At 39.5% G+C, this 18,198-nt stretch overlaps 2 protein-coding genes across 2 annotated transcripts; one reads left to right on the top strand and one right to left on the bottom strand.

The window, feature by feature from the left end:
• Positions 1 to 2,836: 2,836 nt before the first annotated feature.
• cebpa (CCAAT enhancer binding protein alpha) lies at positions 2,837 to 5,334 on the bottom strand. Its single transcript, XM_081348801.1, has one exon. The coding sequence runs from the start codon at positions 4,823 to 4,825 to the stop codon at positions 3,959 to 3,961; it is 867 nt and encodes a 288-aa protein (XP_081204927.1). The 5' UTR covers positions 4,826 to 5,334; the 3' UTR covers positions 2,837 to 3,958.
• Positions 5,335 to 6,569: 1,235 nt separating this feature from the next.
• Positions 6,570 to 12,152, top strand: cebpg (CCAAT enhancer binding protein gamma). Its single transcript, XM_081348815.1, has 3 exons — positions 6,570 to 6,745; positions 7,769 to 8,008; positions 10,126 to 12,152. Exons 2-3 carry the CDS (start codon positions 7,892 to 7,894, stop codon positions 10,498 to 10,500), a joined length of 492 nt encoding a protein of 163 aa, XP_081204941.1. The 5' UTR covers positions 6,570 to 6,745; positions 7,769 to 7,891; the 3' UTR covers positions 10,501 to 12,152.
• Positions 12,153 to 18,198: the final 6,046 nt, after the last annotated feature.

Here is an 18,198-nt window from a genome sequence, read left to right as displayed (position 1 = left end):
TCACAGAGACCAAGACATAGAGCAGTGTGTGATTTTTCTTTGGGTTTAACCTCTTCTTGGTTGTCTTGGCAATTGTCAAGTCCAGGTTCCAGCCTTCTAACGACCATCCCTAAGCAAACAAACAGTGATATACTTCCTTCTATTGCACTGGGCTCAGAATTTTTTAGGGTATATTTGTTATTGGGCCCAAAGAGAAATTTCTGGGCCTGCTGGCAGCTGGTGAAAGCACTGGACAGGGAGTTTTAAATCATATCGATACTGAAGGGATTTGTACTATACCAGAACCTCAAACTCAAATGTGAGTATACGCATATCTCACTTGAAGGAGAGAGTCAGGAGTGTGGAGAGACTGAGACAAGTTTCTGGCTTTTGAAGTTTCACTCAAAGGTCTGGTTAAACTTTTGTCAGACGACAAATAAGAAAAAGTGTATTATCAAATAACGTGGTTAAACACACTGACTTGCATGCACACTTACGCACACATATTCATTTGTATTGGATTTATCATATTGTTGGTTTTCACGTATTTCTTTAGCAAATGATAAGATACTGAATTTGTTTGGTGGAATACTAAGCTTTTGGCAAATTAGCTGCTACTTCTTTTCACTTGGCTCTTCTAATTTACACTTGATATCATCTCAGACATTCTCAAGGTGTTTGACCAGAGTTAAAAACAACACACCCCGGCAAAGGAATTTGCAATAACGAAACAAAGCGAACGTGAAACACAGCTGCACACAACTACACATTAAGTTCACATCAAGTCCAGTTAGATTTGGCTTTTCTCAAACATGTCAAATGTTGGACAGAGAGAAGACAAAATTCAATCATTGGAGAATTCTCGCGGCTATAGAGGAAATAAGATGGCAAAGGAAGCATCCAGGTTTTAGCTTGATGCTTTAATGTATTCCATTCAGGGAGGAGAGAAGCCATCTACTCGCCCTATGAACATTTTTCCCACACGTTTCCTGAACAGAACTAGGTTCTGTTGCACAATATCCACAATAGCTTTTTTATCCAGTAATGGGATTTAGATTAAATATACAATATATGGCTCTTGATATGACTGGTAAGAGAAAAAAATGTAAGCGCTCAGAAAGCACTTATATTCAATGTAAAGGAGGTCCTGCTGCAATAGATTCTAAAGGCCTGTTCACACCGAGAAAGACTACTATTGGCTATAGTATCTATACTATCTACAATTAAAGGATGATAATGTTCTATTTCTCATAAACAAACATTGCAGTTAAGTCATCGGCCAGTTTCAATGCTCCAGCTCTTTAAAATTGGGTTGATTCTGATTGGCTCTCAATATTTTTATCGTTCATCAGCTGGAAAAAAAATTCTGAAAGTGATTCCTACAATATTGAATCCTCGGTGTTGTTATCGTTATAGATATGGTATAGAGTAGACTACCCTATTCTCACAGAATTGGATTATTAAATCTTTATAGTTATCATTATTGTCATCGTCCTTTGTATTAATCAGCATTAAGGCAGGCTAATTTACAATTATTTAATTACAAAAAGTTACATTAGCAAAATGGCTGATTATCTTTTTTTTAAACAAAAAATTATCAAAATCATAACTAAAAATGTGCTTTTTATTCTTGAATAATTCATAATTCATAACAATTTATAAATATTCTACAATTAACTTGTCGCTCAGACTCCATTATGGTGTATTTTGTCTGGTCGTGCTTTTTTGCCATAAAGTTTGGAAAAGTCTCGGAAACATCAGCACATTACCAGACTTTTCCCATTTAAGTTTCATTCAATTCAGAATTAATATTATTAATCTAGAATAATGGAAGTGTACAGACACTTCTCTGACTTACGATAGAAACAGTGCGAGACAAAGCAGATCATTCACAGGTGAAGCTGAATGAGGAAAAAGAGCTGGCCACAGAACAGAGCTGGCAGGCAAGTACAAGTGAGACTGAAAATGTTGGCTTAACAACTATGCTTGAACCTGGCTGAGACAGATTCTGTGTGTGCCATCATTCTACAGAGGTTTGGAAAAGGGCTTGATTTATTGATTCAATCATTCCACAGCTGATAATGTAAAAACATGTCAATTGACAACAATGGAGTGTAACACGTCTCCACAGGTCAGAGAGAGCCTGTCTCTCTTTCTCTATGAAAAGTATTCTCAAGAGAAATAAAGACATCAGTAGCACTCTACATTATCTAATTTAAGGATAATTTGATCAATTCAGAGCTGAGGGCTGAGGCATTAATCAATGAAAGTGGTACTCACAAGTCGTTATCAGTGACCCTGATCTTTTACTGACAATGTGTTCAATGTGAACTGCAACTCTATTAAAAGTGCAACAACTCACTGTAAATATTTAGCGCTGTGAATGACTGTTGAGTGAAAGTTAACAGTGAAGCTCAAAGACCCTGCATGAGCTGAAGGGATCCTTCTGGAAACGCAGAATTCACGTAATTCACGTATTCACGTAAAAGACAAATGATGTGGAAGCTATAATTTAAACTATAAACAAAGTTATTCTACAAGTATTATTCCAGTTAGTTCTGGTTTCCAGTTTTACTCACGCGTGTTTCAAAAATATGTATGTGCATGTTGGACTTAAACGACTTTCGAGCGCCACCTATCGGTGTCGAGGGAATTGTATGTGTCAACTAAACACTCTTGGGCTGATGCTACACAGAGTAACAAAAGAAATCACACAACAGTGAGGGAATTATACTAGACACGAGCGCGACAAACTAAGAAACGAAGTAAGGTGAATTTCAAACATAGCTACATAGCTATAAACAAACACATATTAAGTTGCAAAACTGCTCAAAATGAGAAGGCAATGGATGAGACATATGTAAGACAATGTTTTAATTCATCATTTTAGCATATATATATTTATATTTATATATAATGTTCATTTTAAAACTGAAACATATTAAACATTCGTATAACATTTGCAATATGCCGTTTGTAAAAAAAAGAAGAAAAAAAAGAAAAAGTGCTTCCTTTTCCTTGCTGTGTATTTCTGTCCAAGTTCAGTCAGAGATGACGATAAAGACAGCAAAACTCAAAAGGCACTGAAACCGGTCTCTGCTCGAGTGTTGATGTACAAAAAAAAGAAAGAAAAAGTTCACATGAAATGCACACACTTACAGAGCAAGACAGGACTTCACTGCAAAACCAGTGAGAAAGCACACGGTGATTGTCCACCGGAATTATTCTCATGACAGCAACATACATTGCATAGAGATATGCACCCTTTCACATTTTTTATCAATCATATTGCATAAATACAAAGCGTTTACTCTAAAAGCGTATACTGACAGGCGTTTTACAGATCAGTACCCGAATCATGGAAAAATGTTCACACTGCGCTTCAACAGGTCGCGTTTGGACGACATAGTGCATACAGTCTGCGTTATGAATGACAGATAGTCTACCACAGTAAAAACCTATGAGTTCCAGTCCTATGCTTTGACATTTTGTCTATTGCCGTCCATGAAACAAACCCACCCCCTGCAAAAAAAGTATTAAATCAACAATATCATACAGTGAATGTTGTGCAGCAGCAGGTGTGGTGGAAAAACAGCCTGCTATGGCAAGAAAGTTTTTTGTCGCTTTAGGTTTGTATGTAACCCAAGGAGGCAGGGGGGGAGGGGGATTTAGGAAAGCTGGTAACTTAACATAAAAGGTACATTGACAGGGTGAAATCATGCCCATTAGCTGCACTGATATATTTCGCGTAGCTAACACATTCTAACAAGACTACACCTACAACAAGCTAGTCCAAATGTGAAGAGATGAGCTTATCGTTTGTTTGTTTGTTTGTTTGTTTTTGTCTCTTTTTTGTACAAAAGGCACATGTATACCGCAGCTGCCTGGCTCCTATAGAAACACTTTCAGAATGTGTCAGCGTTTATCCAGCAGACGTAAAAATCACGCTAAAGTTACTTCAAAAGTTCAGCCCGCTCCGTTAGGCGCAGTTACCCATGGCTTTGACAAACGAGCCGTCTGGGAGCTGCCTGAAGATGCCCCGTAACGTCTCCAGTTCTCGCGTGAGGTGTTCCACCCTCTTGCGCAGTCTTTCGTTATCCGTCGACAACTCGATCACTTTTTGTTGCGTTTCCACATTGCGCATTTTCGCCTTGTCCCGGCTCTTGCGCACGGCTACGTTGTTGCGCTCCCTCCTCATACGATACTCGACGCTGCTCTTGTCGATCTGTTTCTTGGATTTCCCTCGATCGCCCATCTTCATGGAGCCCCCCGGCAGGTGGCTGTGTTGGTGGTGCGGGCTGGGTACGGGCGTCGGGGGAGGTGTGGGATGGCCCGGCTGGAGGTGCATGGTGGTTTGCGCGCAGTGCGCGATCTGGTGCTGAAGGTAGGATAGATGTGGCGCGTGGTGCTGAGAGTGGTGGTATGTGGGTGGCATCGAGTGGCTGAGCTCATCTTCCTCCCGGGGCTCTTGTTTGATGGCCACGGGTCTCATTCGTGCATGGCTGTCGTAGATGGGTTCCAGTTTGGAGGAATCCATGTAGCTGTTCAGACAGCCATACATCTGCGGGGCCCCCGGTGTGCCATTGGCGCCGTGGGGGTACTCGTAGTCTCCGCTCGCCAGTTTGAGCTTTTCTTGCTTGGAGCTGTTGTGGAATAAATCAGCCAGGAACTCGTCGTTGAAGGCAGAGGGGTCAATGTAGGCGCTGATGTCGATGGAGTTCTCGTTCTCGCAGATCTCGCTCAGGTCTCCAGCGGTGTCTTTGTAGATATAAGGGTTTTGCTGACTCTGTACAAGGCTGGTCATCAGTGGCCGTGGGGCGACCTCGTAGAGGTTTGCTTGCTCCATGGGGTATCTAAAACCTGCCAGGCATGGTGAAGAGCTCCGGGAATCCAGCTTGTTCGCAGTGCCGGAGAAAGCCGTGCTGGCTCCAAGTTGTCGGGACAGGCGAGCGCGCAGCCTGTCGTGGCTGTGTACTTGGCCGTAAAGTGAATGAAAGCTTAAAGGCTGAAACGCCACTCAGGATCTCCTTTAATATGACACTTACACCATCAGCGTGTGAGCTTCACATCTGTCAAATACTTTCTCAGTCCACTTATATACGCTTTGGAGTTTGGAGGGCGGGCGTGCTCTGGGTCCTAATGCTTCACTGCGTGATCTCTGCGCGAGAGCTCAACGCACGCATTGATATCGATACCTTCAGAAATGTCATTATTATTGAATTATAGGTCAAATAATATGCGTTTCAGATAATTAATAATAATTCATAAAATTAAATATGCATCTTTATGTTTTTTACATTGTAAATTTAAATTAATTTAGATTTTGATGCTCGATAGGTCTAGTATTGTAGCAGCCTTTTCAAAAAACGAAAAGAGAGAGAAAGAAAAAATGATAAAAGAGTAAACGAAAAAGAAAACATTGCGGTTGCCTTAAAACTTGCTTCTTGAAAAATATTAAACGCACCATGTAGGCCTATATGCCATATGAATTTGTTTTGATAAATTAAAAGTCAAATGAATCGCCTCCACATTAAATCTCACCAAAAAAAAGCCATCCCATTGAATAGATGATTTTATCTTTGTGTTTATTTGTTGTGTTTATTCTTATATTTTCCGCTGGCCGTATTTGTGCTATCCATTATTTTCTTAGCGCTTGGGAGAATCTTTTGGGAACAATAATAACTACGTAGGGCGGCTATACTTTGCCAAAACTAACAGTGTAGCAGCACACGTCTCACCTACATGAGCGAGAGAGGCTGGAGAGCACACAGCAACTTGACAATTGCATGCGCTGAAAGTGAGCAGTCTGGGAGCTCCCTCTATTGTTACAGCGCGAGCCTGGCACATAATTAAAAGAATGAGACGAGAAGCCAGCAACAGATGTGTTATAATTACGTTTTCTGTTGATTTATTTTGGTCTGCTTTAATTTACCTTATGTCAGATTTAGAAATTTCCATGCTGTATTGGAGCCATATAGCCTATCAGGTTATGTTACTGCATAAAAAAAAAAAAAAAATAAAGGTCCTCTCGTTAGATTCAAAAGTACATGTTTTATTTAAATAACACGCCATCAAAAAAGGGGGGAGGGGGGGGGGGGGTAAATTAAATATGGAACTGAAATAGCCTATTTTGGAGGACAAGATGATCTACGGAAATTTGTCCAAACACAAGACTATAGCCAAACATGACAATATTTTATCTGACTTGATATGTTTCATTTGTTGTTGGTGGAGTGTCAATCAGAATAAATTCCAGAAGTCGAAAGTGCAAGAATTGACCAGACTACAGCCTCAGTCCAAGATAGGCTAATCACGCAAAATTATAAACTGGACTCTGGAGTATTACCAATAATAACTTTATTTAGCTTGGCTCTCGCTTCTATGAATCTTTAAAAATACTTCCTTTTAATAATTCTAAATTTCACCAGCTTTATGAAACGAGAGCTATAGTAGTCTACTGTTAACTTGTTTAGTATTCTTGACAGATCTAACGTTTTACCGCATGAAAACTCCCAAAACCGAGAAATGCAGCCTGATTGGTTTAGGGACATGTCATTCAAAGAGTATATTTCGTCGTCTCCCAACCCTCTGATTTGATTGGTTGCGAGAGCAGATTTCCCTACATGGTCACAAGATTTCGCAATACTCCCAAGCGCCGCTTTACCAAACAATAACACCTCAACCTGTGCTTATTTTTCCGTGAACAAAGAGGACATTATTCTTTATTAACTCGAGTGGTGACTTGTAAGCCTGGAACGTTTTGAAGGTAAGTTTTGCGGGGATATTGTAAGATAGAAATACAGACTGTCGAATGTATTTTTTAAATCAATTAACCGACGGCTCGCTAACAGGATCCGTGCCGCTCACTCGATTGCAAAATCGCTTCAACTCCCGGATCTTGAGGCCAGCTAGAGCTTCATAACCGACGATAAAACATGATCGCGATCGACTGCGAATCGTTATTCTTCGTTCGCGTAACTTTTTATGTAGCTAGAAAACAGCCTGTATGAGCTCTCAGTTCATTGTTAGAGGCCTGACGTCATGGTTAGGAATGTGCCAACTATTAGCCAACCTGCTAACCTGCAGTTGATCCCACTGGCTACGGACACACGTAGCCCTAAAGTGACATGTGTCAACATTGTGGGTGTTGTACAGGGTTCCACGCTATAGAATACAATACTGATTTACTGGATCTGCTGCCATTTTTGAATGTAAGTTAGGCATACTGTTGTTGAAAGCTAGTCAGCGGTATTCCCCTTCATTCCCACAGTTCCGTGTATGATGTAACCAGCCTGTCATGACTCAAAACAACATACAAAACACTGTCTGGCTTTAAAATGTCCACTAATAAACTTAAATTTTCTTTACCGTATCGTCACTACTCTGATGTTTGTTGAAAATGTTAACTTTAGCTCGGCGTAGTTCAGCATGACTACGGAGTTTCCCTTCTCCCGTGTAAAAAAATGAGCGGGTGGGAGCGCGAGCGATGATGCAACCGCGGGCAACACTTGAGCTCGCGCTCATTTGAGAGAAAGAAAATTTGCCACATATGCACATTGACATGGCACGGTCGGATTACAACAACATAATGCTAACGGATAAGCACAAGCGGTTGAGCCGACTTTCAGGTGTTGCAGCATTTTGCTGAAATAATGCGTTTTGCGTAAAGCATCTGTTCAGGTGGGGATTGTGTGCCAACAAAATATGTAAAAGTGTGATGGAGAATGATGCTGATGTGTGCAGAGTACCTTGTATAACTTCTTTCTCTCCATTCTGTCTGTTTTTTTAGGCACACGGCTGCATTTTGTGGCATCCAGCTTCACTCAATACCAGCTAACACCAACTTCAGCTCTGCGAAGCCCGACAACATAGGTCGGAGAGGCTGAGAGAAAGACAGTGGAAGTGGATCCAAATGAACAAGCAGTTGCAACAGAAGATATCCAGCACAGATCAGAACGGTGTCAGTGTTATACAGAATCAGCCTCATAATAGTGCATTTAACCCCGCAGGAGCTGCAGGACTACAGCAGGTACACACATCAATAAGTTGATCTATTCACCCATGAATTAATGAATATAAATGACTCTGCAAAACCAAGATCAAAGCATTGCATTGTGTCATTTTGCAGTGCTTAAACCATGGTGTGATTTAGGGCTGCACGATATAACAAAAATTCACAGATGTACATATCACGATATGCATATCACAAGGTCTTGTGATACCTGCATGATTTTCATACTCCAAGAGATTACAAAAAGTCCAAGTTTTAGGTCGTCACAGACAGCAAAGAGTAGACGCATGACTGTTTCATATGTGTGACATGCTTAATGTTTAAATTAAATTAAATTAAATGCAATGAGCGAAGTACTCGCGCGCACAGGAAGAGCCTCTCGGAAACCATGTGATCCCGAAATCAGTTCTCTTCTGTAGCTTACGTGGCCAAATACACACAAAATTATGTCAAATTGCCCATCTTGGTGAGTATTCATATAAACATGGTCAGTTATGTCTTAAGTGGACTAAATGGTTGAGAAAGAAAGTGCACGTCACGTGTAACAACATATTGGATCCGTGCAGCTCTTAAGGCCCCGATATACTCACAGCAAAGTTTTTTTTTTTCGTTCTTGGCTTAGGGGTAAAAAGAAGTTCGAATTAGGCTACGTGACCTGCGATATACTGTTAGCGAACATCCAACAACCGCCCACACTGCTGAGAGTGACGGTAAGATGAATATGTAAATATGTGCTGCGTACTTTTCTCTCAATAACAAAATAAACACAAACAAAACAAAAATGAGAAAACAGCAAGCATTTTTTAAAGAAAGCATAAGAAAAGCATCTGATCTAACTCAAAGCAACGTGGATATTTGCACAAGCTCTGCAATTCGGCACTCCAGGAAAATTATGTCACGTTTATTTATGTAGCACTTAATACAATAGATTGCTTAAAAGCATGCAGCTTTACAGTATTAAACATGAAAAGTAGTTAATTTCATCCTCATTTTCTACTACAAAGCGACTCTCCACTGTGTTAGCGTTTTTACCCGCGAATGTCTGACCTCGACGGACTCAACAGAAGAAATAAACCAGAGAAGAGTTCTATGTGAAAGAAGGCGGACAGTCGCCGACCCTTAGCGCATACCTACCTATTACGTAATCGGCATGGACCAATGGGAGTTTACCAGCCGGAGCAAACTTTTCCAGAAAGTTTGCTTTTGCAAGGCGTTTCGAACTCATGAAATGAACACAAACGAACTTTGATTTGGCCTGATTTTGTTTGAAATGAAGTCATATCAGTTTGTTCTTCGATTTCGCTTGAAGAATATCAGGACCTTTAAAGGGACAGCAGCCTAATAAACCTGCTTCCATCTGTGTGCTTAATGTTAATCAAACAACAAGAGACAAAGAGAAAATCACTCACTGGCACTGCTCTTGACTGAACAACTTCAGTAGCTTTAATAAGAATCAGTGTATATTTAATTCATACAGTGAAGACTAAGCAACGTTTTATTTTTATATTTGATTATTCAATTTCTGTTGTTAAACCTAATGTAGGCCTACCTGAAACCCTAAACCCCCCTGGTTTACACTGACGTTAAAATGACACTCACTTTTTATGTAATTCTTCTGTAAAACACTGCTGTTCACTTTGTAGGGTTGCTTCCTTCTCACAAAAATAATGTGAAACATGTATGTTGGTTATATATTTTTCAGTTTTTAAATATTAACATATACATTTATCTTACACACTCAAAGCGTTATCGTAACGCATATTGAATATTGCATTTAACAAGTTATTGCGGTACTATACGGTTATCCGGACCACACCTGACCACACGTGACCACAACCGCTCTTGGTTGGTCGTAACCCCAGTGACGGGTAGGTTTAGGGGCGGGGTTGGGGTAGGTCATCACATGTGGTCCGGATAACCGTATTGTACCGTTATTGCATATAGCATTTTTCTTCAATATCATGCATTCATAATATGTATTCATAAAGTGCATCCACCCATTCAGTTTCTTGTAGTCTTAAAGAAAATTGTTTATAGAAGACTTGGAATGTAAAAGTCAAAACCACAAATTAGCCATATACTGAATATGCTGTTGCTTATCATTACTATGTGTGACATTATTATAATTCTGACAGGTTCCTCAATTAGTTCCAGTGAGTCCCGGAGGTGGGGGTAAGGCTAAACCACCCAGCAAGATGAAAAAGAATAGTATGGATAAAGATAGCGACGAGTACCGCCAACGGAGAGAACGCAACAACCTGGCCGTAAAGAAGAGCCGCATGCGCAGCAAGCAGAAGGCGCAGGACACCCAACAGCGCGTCAATGAGCTGAAGGAGGAGAACGAGAGACTGGAGGCCAAAATCAAATTGCTTAGCAAAGAACTGAGTGTGCTCAAAGACCTGTTTCTAGAGCATGCTCACAATCTCGCAGACAACCCTGCTTCTGGTGGAGGCCCCGGAGACATCTGCAACAACAACAACAACAACAACAGCAGTAACGGCAGCCAGTGAGGGCCTGATGTTGGTTTGCAGTGTGCTATGCTGTGGGCTGTGTGGAGGCTCTCTAGGCAAATCATTTTACTTAATCGTATTATGCTTTCTTCCCCTCCTGGTCCTGGAATGTGTACTGTCCGCAGTGCTTAACTTGTTAACTTCTGTTTGTACACTCAAATTCAGTTTCTTTTTCACTCGTTTTGTATCTTGTGCAGAATGTTATGACATCGTGGCCATAGCAACCGCAGAAAGTCCAACCCACGCTCTGATTTGATGTGCTGGAGATAACTTTTAGAACTTTCAATTGTAAAGCACCATGTTTCAGTGACTTGAAACTTCGCAATATCTTAGAGGACTGTGAAAGCTTCTCGGTAGACAATTTTGAAATCCGGCCAAAGCTGGTCACAAAGATTTGACTGTAAATAATAGTAAATGTGTTCAGTCACTCCACTCTAATGTCTGACAATACGATTCAAAAACTGAGCTAATAGACAGTACCACAGTTAACATTATTCATTATGATTTGGAATTAGGGCTACCAAATTTGTTGATCAAGTAAGGACGTCTCCAGATGCAAAGAGTAGCTGGTTTGTATTCCTGCTTTTTTGCCTGTCAGCTTGGATTGATTCAAACTCTTTACTTGTTGACCATGTCTTATTATAGCAAATACTCTGTTGTATCTATGGTAACAGACCGTAGGCAGACAAAACATATTGCATCAGACTCCAGACAGTGTCCCCATTACCAGTAGTCCTTAAATCCCTACAGTTAAGCCTCCAATTCTGACAAGGGTGGAGAAGGAAAGATAGAGTAGAATATTAGCTCTAGCCTGTATGTTAGGATGTTGGTAGCTAAATTAACACAAACTTATTTCATAACAGCAACTTTTGTGTCTGTGTAAATACTGTTGATGATGCAAATAAGATAGGATTTAGAATGACTGGTGCTGAAAATTTCAAGTCATCAATCACCTGACGTGCCCCAAATTTATTTATATTGAAAAGTTACTTATCCGAAGAAGCTTTTTATCTGACTACATCAAATATTGGCAACTTTGTTTCCCTGACCAGTCTCAGAGAAATATGTTTGACTGTGCATATGCAGGAGGTGTTACTAAAAGTTAATCGAATAGCCACGTGACCTTTGCCCTCATTGATTCTCATAGAGCTGTGTGTTCTTGGAGTCGCTGTAGATAGACTTTTGTACCTCAGGCTATATGTCATAGCCTCACCAGACAGCCTTTAAGATGTATATTCCCGTTTAAGAGAAGATTAAAAAGGGGGAGGATAAGAAAAGACAAGGCAATCTCGTTAAGATGTCTGAAGCATCTTTAATTAATGTATATTTTCATTTTCTATACCTGAAGTTTTAAACATTTAAAAAAAGCATGAAAGGCTATGCATGATTAGAACCATTTAAACAACTAATTAAAAATGATGCTCTATAGAGTAATAGCGAATCGGCGACTGCATACTTTTGTATTGTTGTATCAGGTTGGGCTAAAATAAAGCTATTGTGTAAAACTTCTTAAAAATGAGACTAAAGTCAATATTTCATGAATATTTGATTGGCATATTTTGCTTAAGTATGAGGGTTGCTGGGCAACTTGCTTTTTTACATAATGTATACTGGGTTTTTGTGCATTGTAAATTAAAATTGAATACAAAATACATTCCTTGTGTTTGTACTAACTGTGAGGAGGGGCAAAAAACGGAGACATTAATTTACCAAGTCAGCAGAGGTGCCAGCAGTGCACAGTGTCCTGCTGCAGTCAATGGAACCGGACATAAATCGTGGTATGCTTTTCAACACCTCTCAACCTGAACTCAATTCAAACTTGTTGAGAGCTACTGCTATTTGAGCAAAATACATTCCATCTGAGGTCCTTATTACACAAAAAAAATCACAGAATTAATGTTACATTTACAACATTTAATTGACGTTGTAAATGCCAGACTTCGTAGCAGTAACACAACTCGTAAAAAAGTTTTGGCCTATCATTTACACGAAAAACAACATTGGACCCCATTGACTTTCCATGTGCTGAGAAAAAAAAAACTATACAGGTTTGGAATGAGAGGGTTTCAGTAAGTAAATCATGAAAGAATTTTAATTTTTGAATGAACTATCCCTTTATGTGAATTTATAAATTTATCTGACCGCTACCATTTTGTTTATTTAAATGGAGAAAAATCGATCATAACTCCAGTAAACTATGGAGTGCCGCAGGGATCTGTGTTTTCCCTCTATTATTCTCAATATATATGCTGCCACTTGGAAATATTATAAGGAAACATGGAATTAGTTTCCATTGTTATGCTGATGACACTCAAATCTATATTTCATCACGGCCAGATGAAAACGCTAAATTATCCAAATTGACAGAGTGTGTTAAAGATATAAAAGATTGGATGATGCGCAATTTTCTTTTATTAAATCCAGACAAGACAGAGGTACTAATCATCGGTTCAAAAAACCACCCACAAAACCTCTTACAATACAACTTTAACATCGTAGGATGTCCTGTTACTTCATCCTCTACAGTAAAAGACCTGGGTGTTATATTAGACTGCAACCTGTCTTTTGAAAATCATATTTCATATGTTACAAGAACAGCCTTTTTCCACCTTAGAAACATTGCTAAGCTACGTAATATGCTATCTGTTTCTGATGCAGAAAAGTTAGTTCATGCATTCATGACCTCGAGACTAGATTACTGTAATGCTTTATTAGCCGGTTGTCCTGCATCCTTAATAAACAAGCTACAGTTAGTCCAAAATGCCGCCGCTAGAGTTCTAACTAGATCAAGAAAATATGATCATATAACACCAATTTTATCATCACTACATTGGCTACCTATAAAGTTCCGTATTAATTACAAGGTATTGCTACTGACTTATAAAGCCCTAAACGGCTTAGCTCCAGTCTATTTAACGGATCTTCTATCGCCCTATAATCCATCGCGCTCTTTAAGGTCACTAAATTCGAGGCGTTTGGTCATACCTAGGATATCCAGATCCACCAAAGGAGGGAGAGCATTTTCACATTTAGCTCCAAAACTCTGGAATAGCCTACCTGATACTGTTCGTTGCTCAGACTCGCTCTCCCAGTTTAAAACTAGATTAAAGACGCATCTCTTCAGCCAGGCATTCATATAATACTTTTAATCTTACAGTTAAATCCGACCTCTAGTTCATAAACGCCAGAGGAGAACTGGCCCCCGACTGAGCCCGGGTTCTCCCAAGGTTTTTTTTTCTCCATTAGGTCACCTGATGGAGTTTTTCGGTTCCTTGCCACTGTTGCCTTTGGCTTGCTCAGTTGGGGATATTTGGGAATATTTAATTTAATTAATCAACGATACTATTGATCAGCATTACCAAACGTGGACGTTCCACTAGAAACAAACATTGATGTATTGTTTTATTACTGTGAAGCTGCTTTGATACAACCTATGTTGTGAAAAGCGCTATATAAATAAACTTGACTTGACTTGATGTGCATTAGCAGCCTGTTTGAATGCAGGGGGAACTGAACCTCAGTCATTGCAACCTCACTCACTCTATGTGAATGACATAGAGAAGGTGAGTCATTCTGTACTGGGACTCTGGACTGTTATAGGTGTGTGCATGTGAGTGCATACCCTGTTCAGTGAGATAAGATGTATGACGTGTATTGGAACACAGGCACAGTGTCCCAATATAGAGGAAGGACGCAGAACACCAAGTCCTACATACAACTCACGCCTTTGTTCTCCTTCCCCTTTTTTAATTTTTTTCCTATAAACTTTTATTTTTTCTCTCTCTAGTGTATGTTTCTCTTCCGTCTACATGAGATGAACATAGTGATAGGAATTTTAGGCATTATGTTATCTTTACAGCCCTGTAATTCCAGCGGAAGTACATATTTTCCATTGCACTGCATTTCTAGGCCTTAAAGCTCACCGTAGAGCCAACAGGTTACTCAATACAATAAAATGGCTTTCAAGATGCTGATGCATTTGGTGTCCCAGTTTAAGCATACAAGGCTACAGACACTATGTCACTCCAGCTGGCAAATGGCTAGAGACAAGAGATAGTAAAATGCTGATTCAAAAGTGTGGTACATTTACATTGCTGAGGTTACTGTAATAATCTACAGCCCATTCGTTAGTTAATTTATAACCGACTGACATCAGCATCATCTGACAGATATCAAGTTAAGTAAGTATATTGTTGGACTGATTCCAATTTGGATATGCTGGTAAGTTTGAGAGTAAAGTAGACAAACTCTCGGGTCGGGGGTACTGAAATCTCAAGCTCCTCATGCTTGTGTCTACATCTTTGAACTCAAAATGTGCTCACACGTCACACCCTTATAAATTTTAACATCTGCTTTTTTAAACACCATTAGATAAATATAAAGTCTAATATTATACAGGGGGCGATAGACATGAATGTGCCACATAAACTATAATTACAGCAATCATCTTGGGGCAGTTTACCTCACTACTAACAGATAAGTTGTTAGTTTAACTACATCTCTCAGTAGCGTAACATTACTATTTATTTTACAGCACTTTGTCAACAAATAGCCTATGTCTGATCAACGCCAGTTGAGTCAGTTCTTTACACTTAAGCGGTCACATCATGGGCTGCTTTTAGACATAGGGCCTACACACATCTTTTAGCTAAATTTAGCATTCATAAATGTAAATTTGGAGGAAATAAGCCCTTGTTTTTAAAAAAAAATGAGAAAGCTGTAAATTTCCATTAGTAAACATTTTCACATTTTTGTTTAACTGTAAGTTTGTCACTGTCTTTTATGTATGTATTTGTTTTATTTATTTATTTTTTGTTTATTCAATGACTGTAGTTGTAATTCTTTAAAACCAATTAAACAAAAAAACTTTTAGACACTTCCCTTCGAGGGAATTAATACCCAACACCACTGAAGTGTGTTCAAGTGAACGAGGGAAGGGAAGTTTATTTGGACAGACCCTCGACCCTTGAACTCTGTCATGGCAACTATGTATAAACCTTAATTAAACAATTTAATAATCAATTAAAATGGAATTTACCTGTATGATATTACGCTGTAGCCACATTGGACCAGCGGTTGGGAAAATGGATGGATGATTCAGCTGCGGGTGCTCTCTTCTGGCGAGACGCGGGAATTCACTCACTCACTCGGCAACACCCTCACAGTGCATTATGGGTATCCTCTAGTTGTTGCTGAGTGTGTAACGTTATATACAGAGCCCGTCTATTAGACATTCTCTGGTATATATCTAGTATAATATAAGCTGTGCCCAATCCAGAGGCTGCATCTTGTGAAGGCCGCGGCCTTTAGAGGACGCACCGAGACTTGTTTAAAGGGGAAAGTATAGCCGATAGCGTCATCGCGGAGCGACGAAAGCCGTCCCAATTCAGAGGTCCTTCGAAGCTTCTCCTTCAAAATGCGGCCTACAAATGCGTCCTTCTTTTCCCGTGAATGCAGGATACATCAGAAGGTTCCTTAGCAGCCTTCCCTACCCCAGAATTCATTGCGCGCCGGAGACGAAATTGCCAGATTACACCTTTAAATGTAAGTATTGGGTTTCAATTTAATTGAGTAATCAGATGTATCTAATGATAAAAATGAAAGAAAAAAAATACAGTAAAGGTTCAAATGTTGACTTATATGTTACCAGTATGTGATTTGATAGAGGTTAGTTTATACTCTTTAGACTTTATTATGCACTTAAATTGACCATGGTGAACATTTTTAGACATTCTAGAACATTGCAACCCAGTTTTGTTTTTATAATAGAAATACTAAAAAGATGTATTATAGATCAGGGATAGGCAACGGTCGGTCCTGGAGAGCTGCTGTCCTTCAGATTTTAGCTCATAGAACGGTTTTGCATGTTAAAATATTTGATGGTTTGATTTGTGAGTATGTGAGTTAATTATTCTTAAAGTCCAACTGAAATCAAAATTGACCCTATTTACTTTGTTAGTGCATATTTCTAGTCTTGTGGTGAAAAATTAATCTGTGCAAGTTAATACACAGAAAAAAATTGTTTGCCGTCGTAATCTTTAATCAAAGTCTGAAAAGTTACTTCCGGTCTGGAATGGCTGATGATGTAGGTTTGACGGCTTGGGTTGGGAAACGCTTAACCACTCCCCTCAAACCGTTAGTCTGCTATGAGTGAGAGATGGAGAGGAGGAGCGCTGAAGTAAAACCCTGCCCTCTGTTCAATATTCCTTTTCACTGGGAAATACGTCACAACACTGGAGAAAAGTCGTTTGCAACTTCCGGTTCACACAGACTTTAATTTTTCTTCCCTCTTTCTGAGAAATCTCAGTGATATGGCAGCCCACTCCTGAGTCAGCCCTACAATGTTGGTGGACAGTGGAAATATGCATGTGCCAGCAGCCATATCACCCTGTAGCCCAAGACTGGTTGCCCACTGAAGCTAAGCAGGGCTGAGCCTAGTTAGTACCTAGGTGGGAGACCTCCTGAGAAAAAACAGGTTGCTGCTGGAAGAGGTGTTAGTGAGGCTCACCCTGTGGTCTGTGTGGGTCCTAACGCCCCAGTGTAGTGACGGGGACACTATACTGTCAAAGAGGACCGTCCTTCGGATGAGACGTTAAACCGAGGTCCGTTAAAAAACTGAGACGCTAAAAATCCTAGGATGTCCTTCGAAAAAGAGTAGGGGTGTAACCCCGGCATCCTGGCCAAATTTGCCCATTGGCCCCTGTCCATCATGGCCTCCTAATCATCCCCATATACCGATTGGCTTCATCACTCTGTCTCCTCTCCACCAATAAGCTGGTGTGTGGTGGGCGTTCTGGCGCAATATGGCTGCCGTCGCATCATCCAGGTGGATGCTGCACATTGGTGGTGGTTGAGGAGATTCTCCCCTTCCATATGTGAAGTGCTTTGAAGACCCAGAAAAGCGCTATATAAATGTAACAAATTATTATTACTATTATTCATCCTAGATGATGACAGTGGAAATATGCACTCATCCCAGATGATGCACCACCAGCAGCACCACCAGGATCTCCTGCTCAGCTCAATAAAAGTCTACAGAAAAATGTTTTCTTCCAATCTGTTTTATGTATATTGTTAATTTTAACTTTTATTTTGTTTTTGTTATCTTAAACGTAACTTATCTTGTAAATAGTTGTATAGAACAAATTATTTTGTATCAAATGTACAAATTAATTGACATGACAAAAATAAATTTACAGAATGATTTCTTTATTACATTTACAAGTTATAACTTGCATTTAAAAAATATATGGACACAATATCGCTCCATTATGGACAAAAAAACGGAATAAAATATAAGATATTATCTTGTTTGCACATGTGTATCAATCATGTCTGGTACATGTAAATAGTGAGAGATCTTGAGGCAGGCGCTAAGGACGAGAAAGCTTTTTACGTTTTTTTAAGTTGAAACCTCAAAATTACTGTAATTTCAACATGGCCTGAAATCACCTTAATTTACACCCACCCCACACAACTGTAGTGTATGATATTGTCAAAATAACTCCAATATCATACACAACTCTAGTATGATATTGGAGTTATTTTGACATTTAACTGCATTTATTACTTGTAGCTACCTTAAGCTGGCTGTTTTTTAACAGTTATAGTTTATTGTATTGCTCTTTTCATTTGTGTATTTATTTTATTATTTAATAAAAATAGATTAATAAAAAAAGTTAAAAAAAAAGTATAGCC

The sequence above is a fragment of the Scardinius erythrophthalmus genome, assembly GCF_964197995.2.
Source record: "Scardinius erythrophthalmus genome assembly, chromosome: 2".
In the NCBI taxonomy this organism is placed as follows: domain Eukaryota; kingdom Metazoa; phylum Chordata; class Actinopteri; order Cypriniformes; family Leuciscidae; genus Scardinius; species Scardinius erythrophthalmus.
The sequence above is the reverse complement of the archived record's forward strand: the minus strand, read 5'-3'. Positions and strand labels throughout refer to the sequence as shown.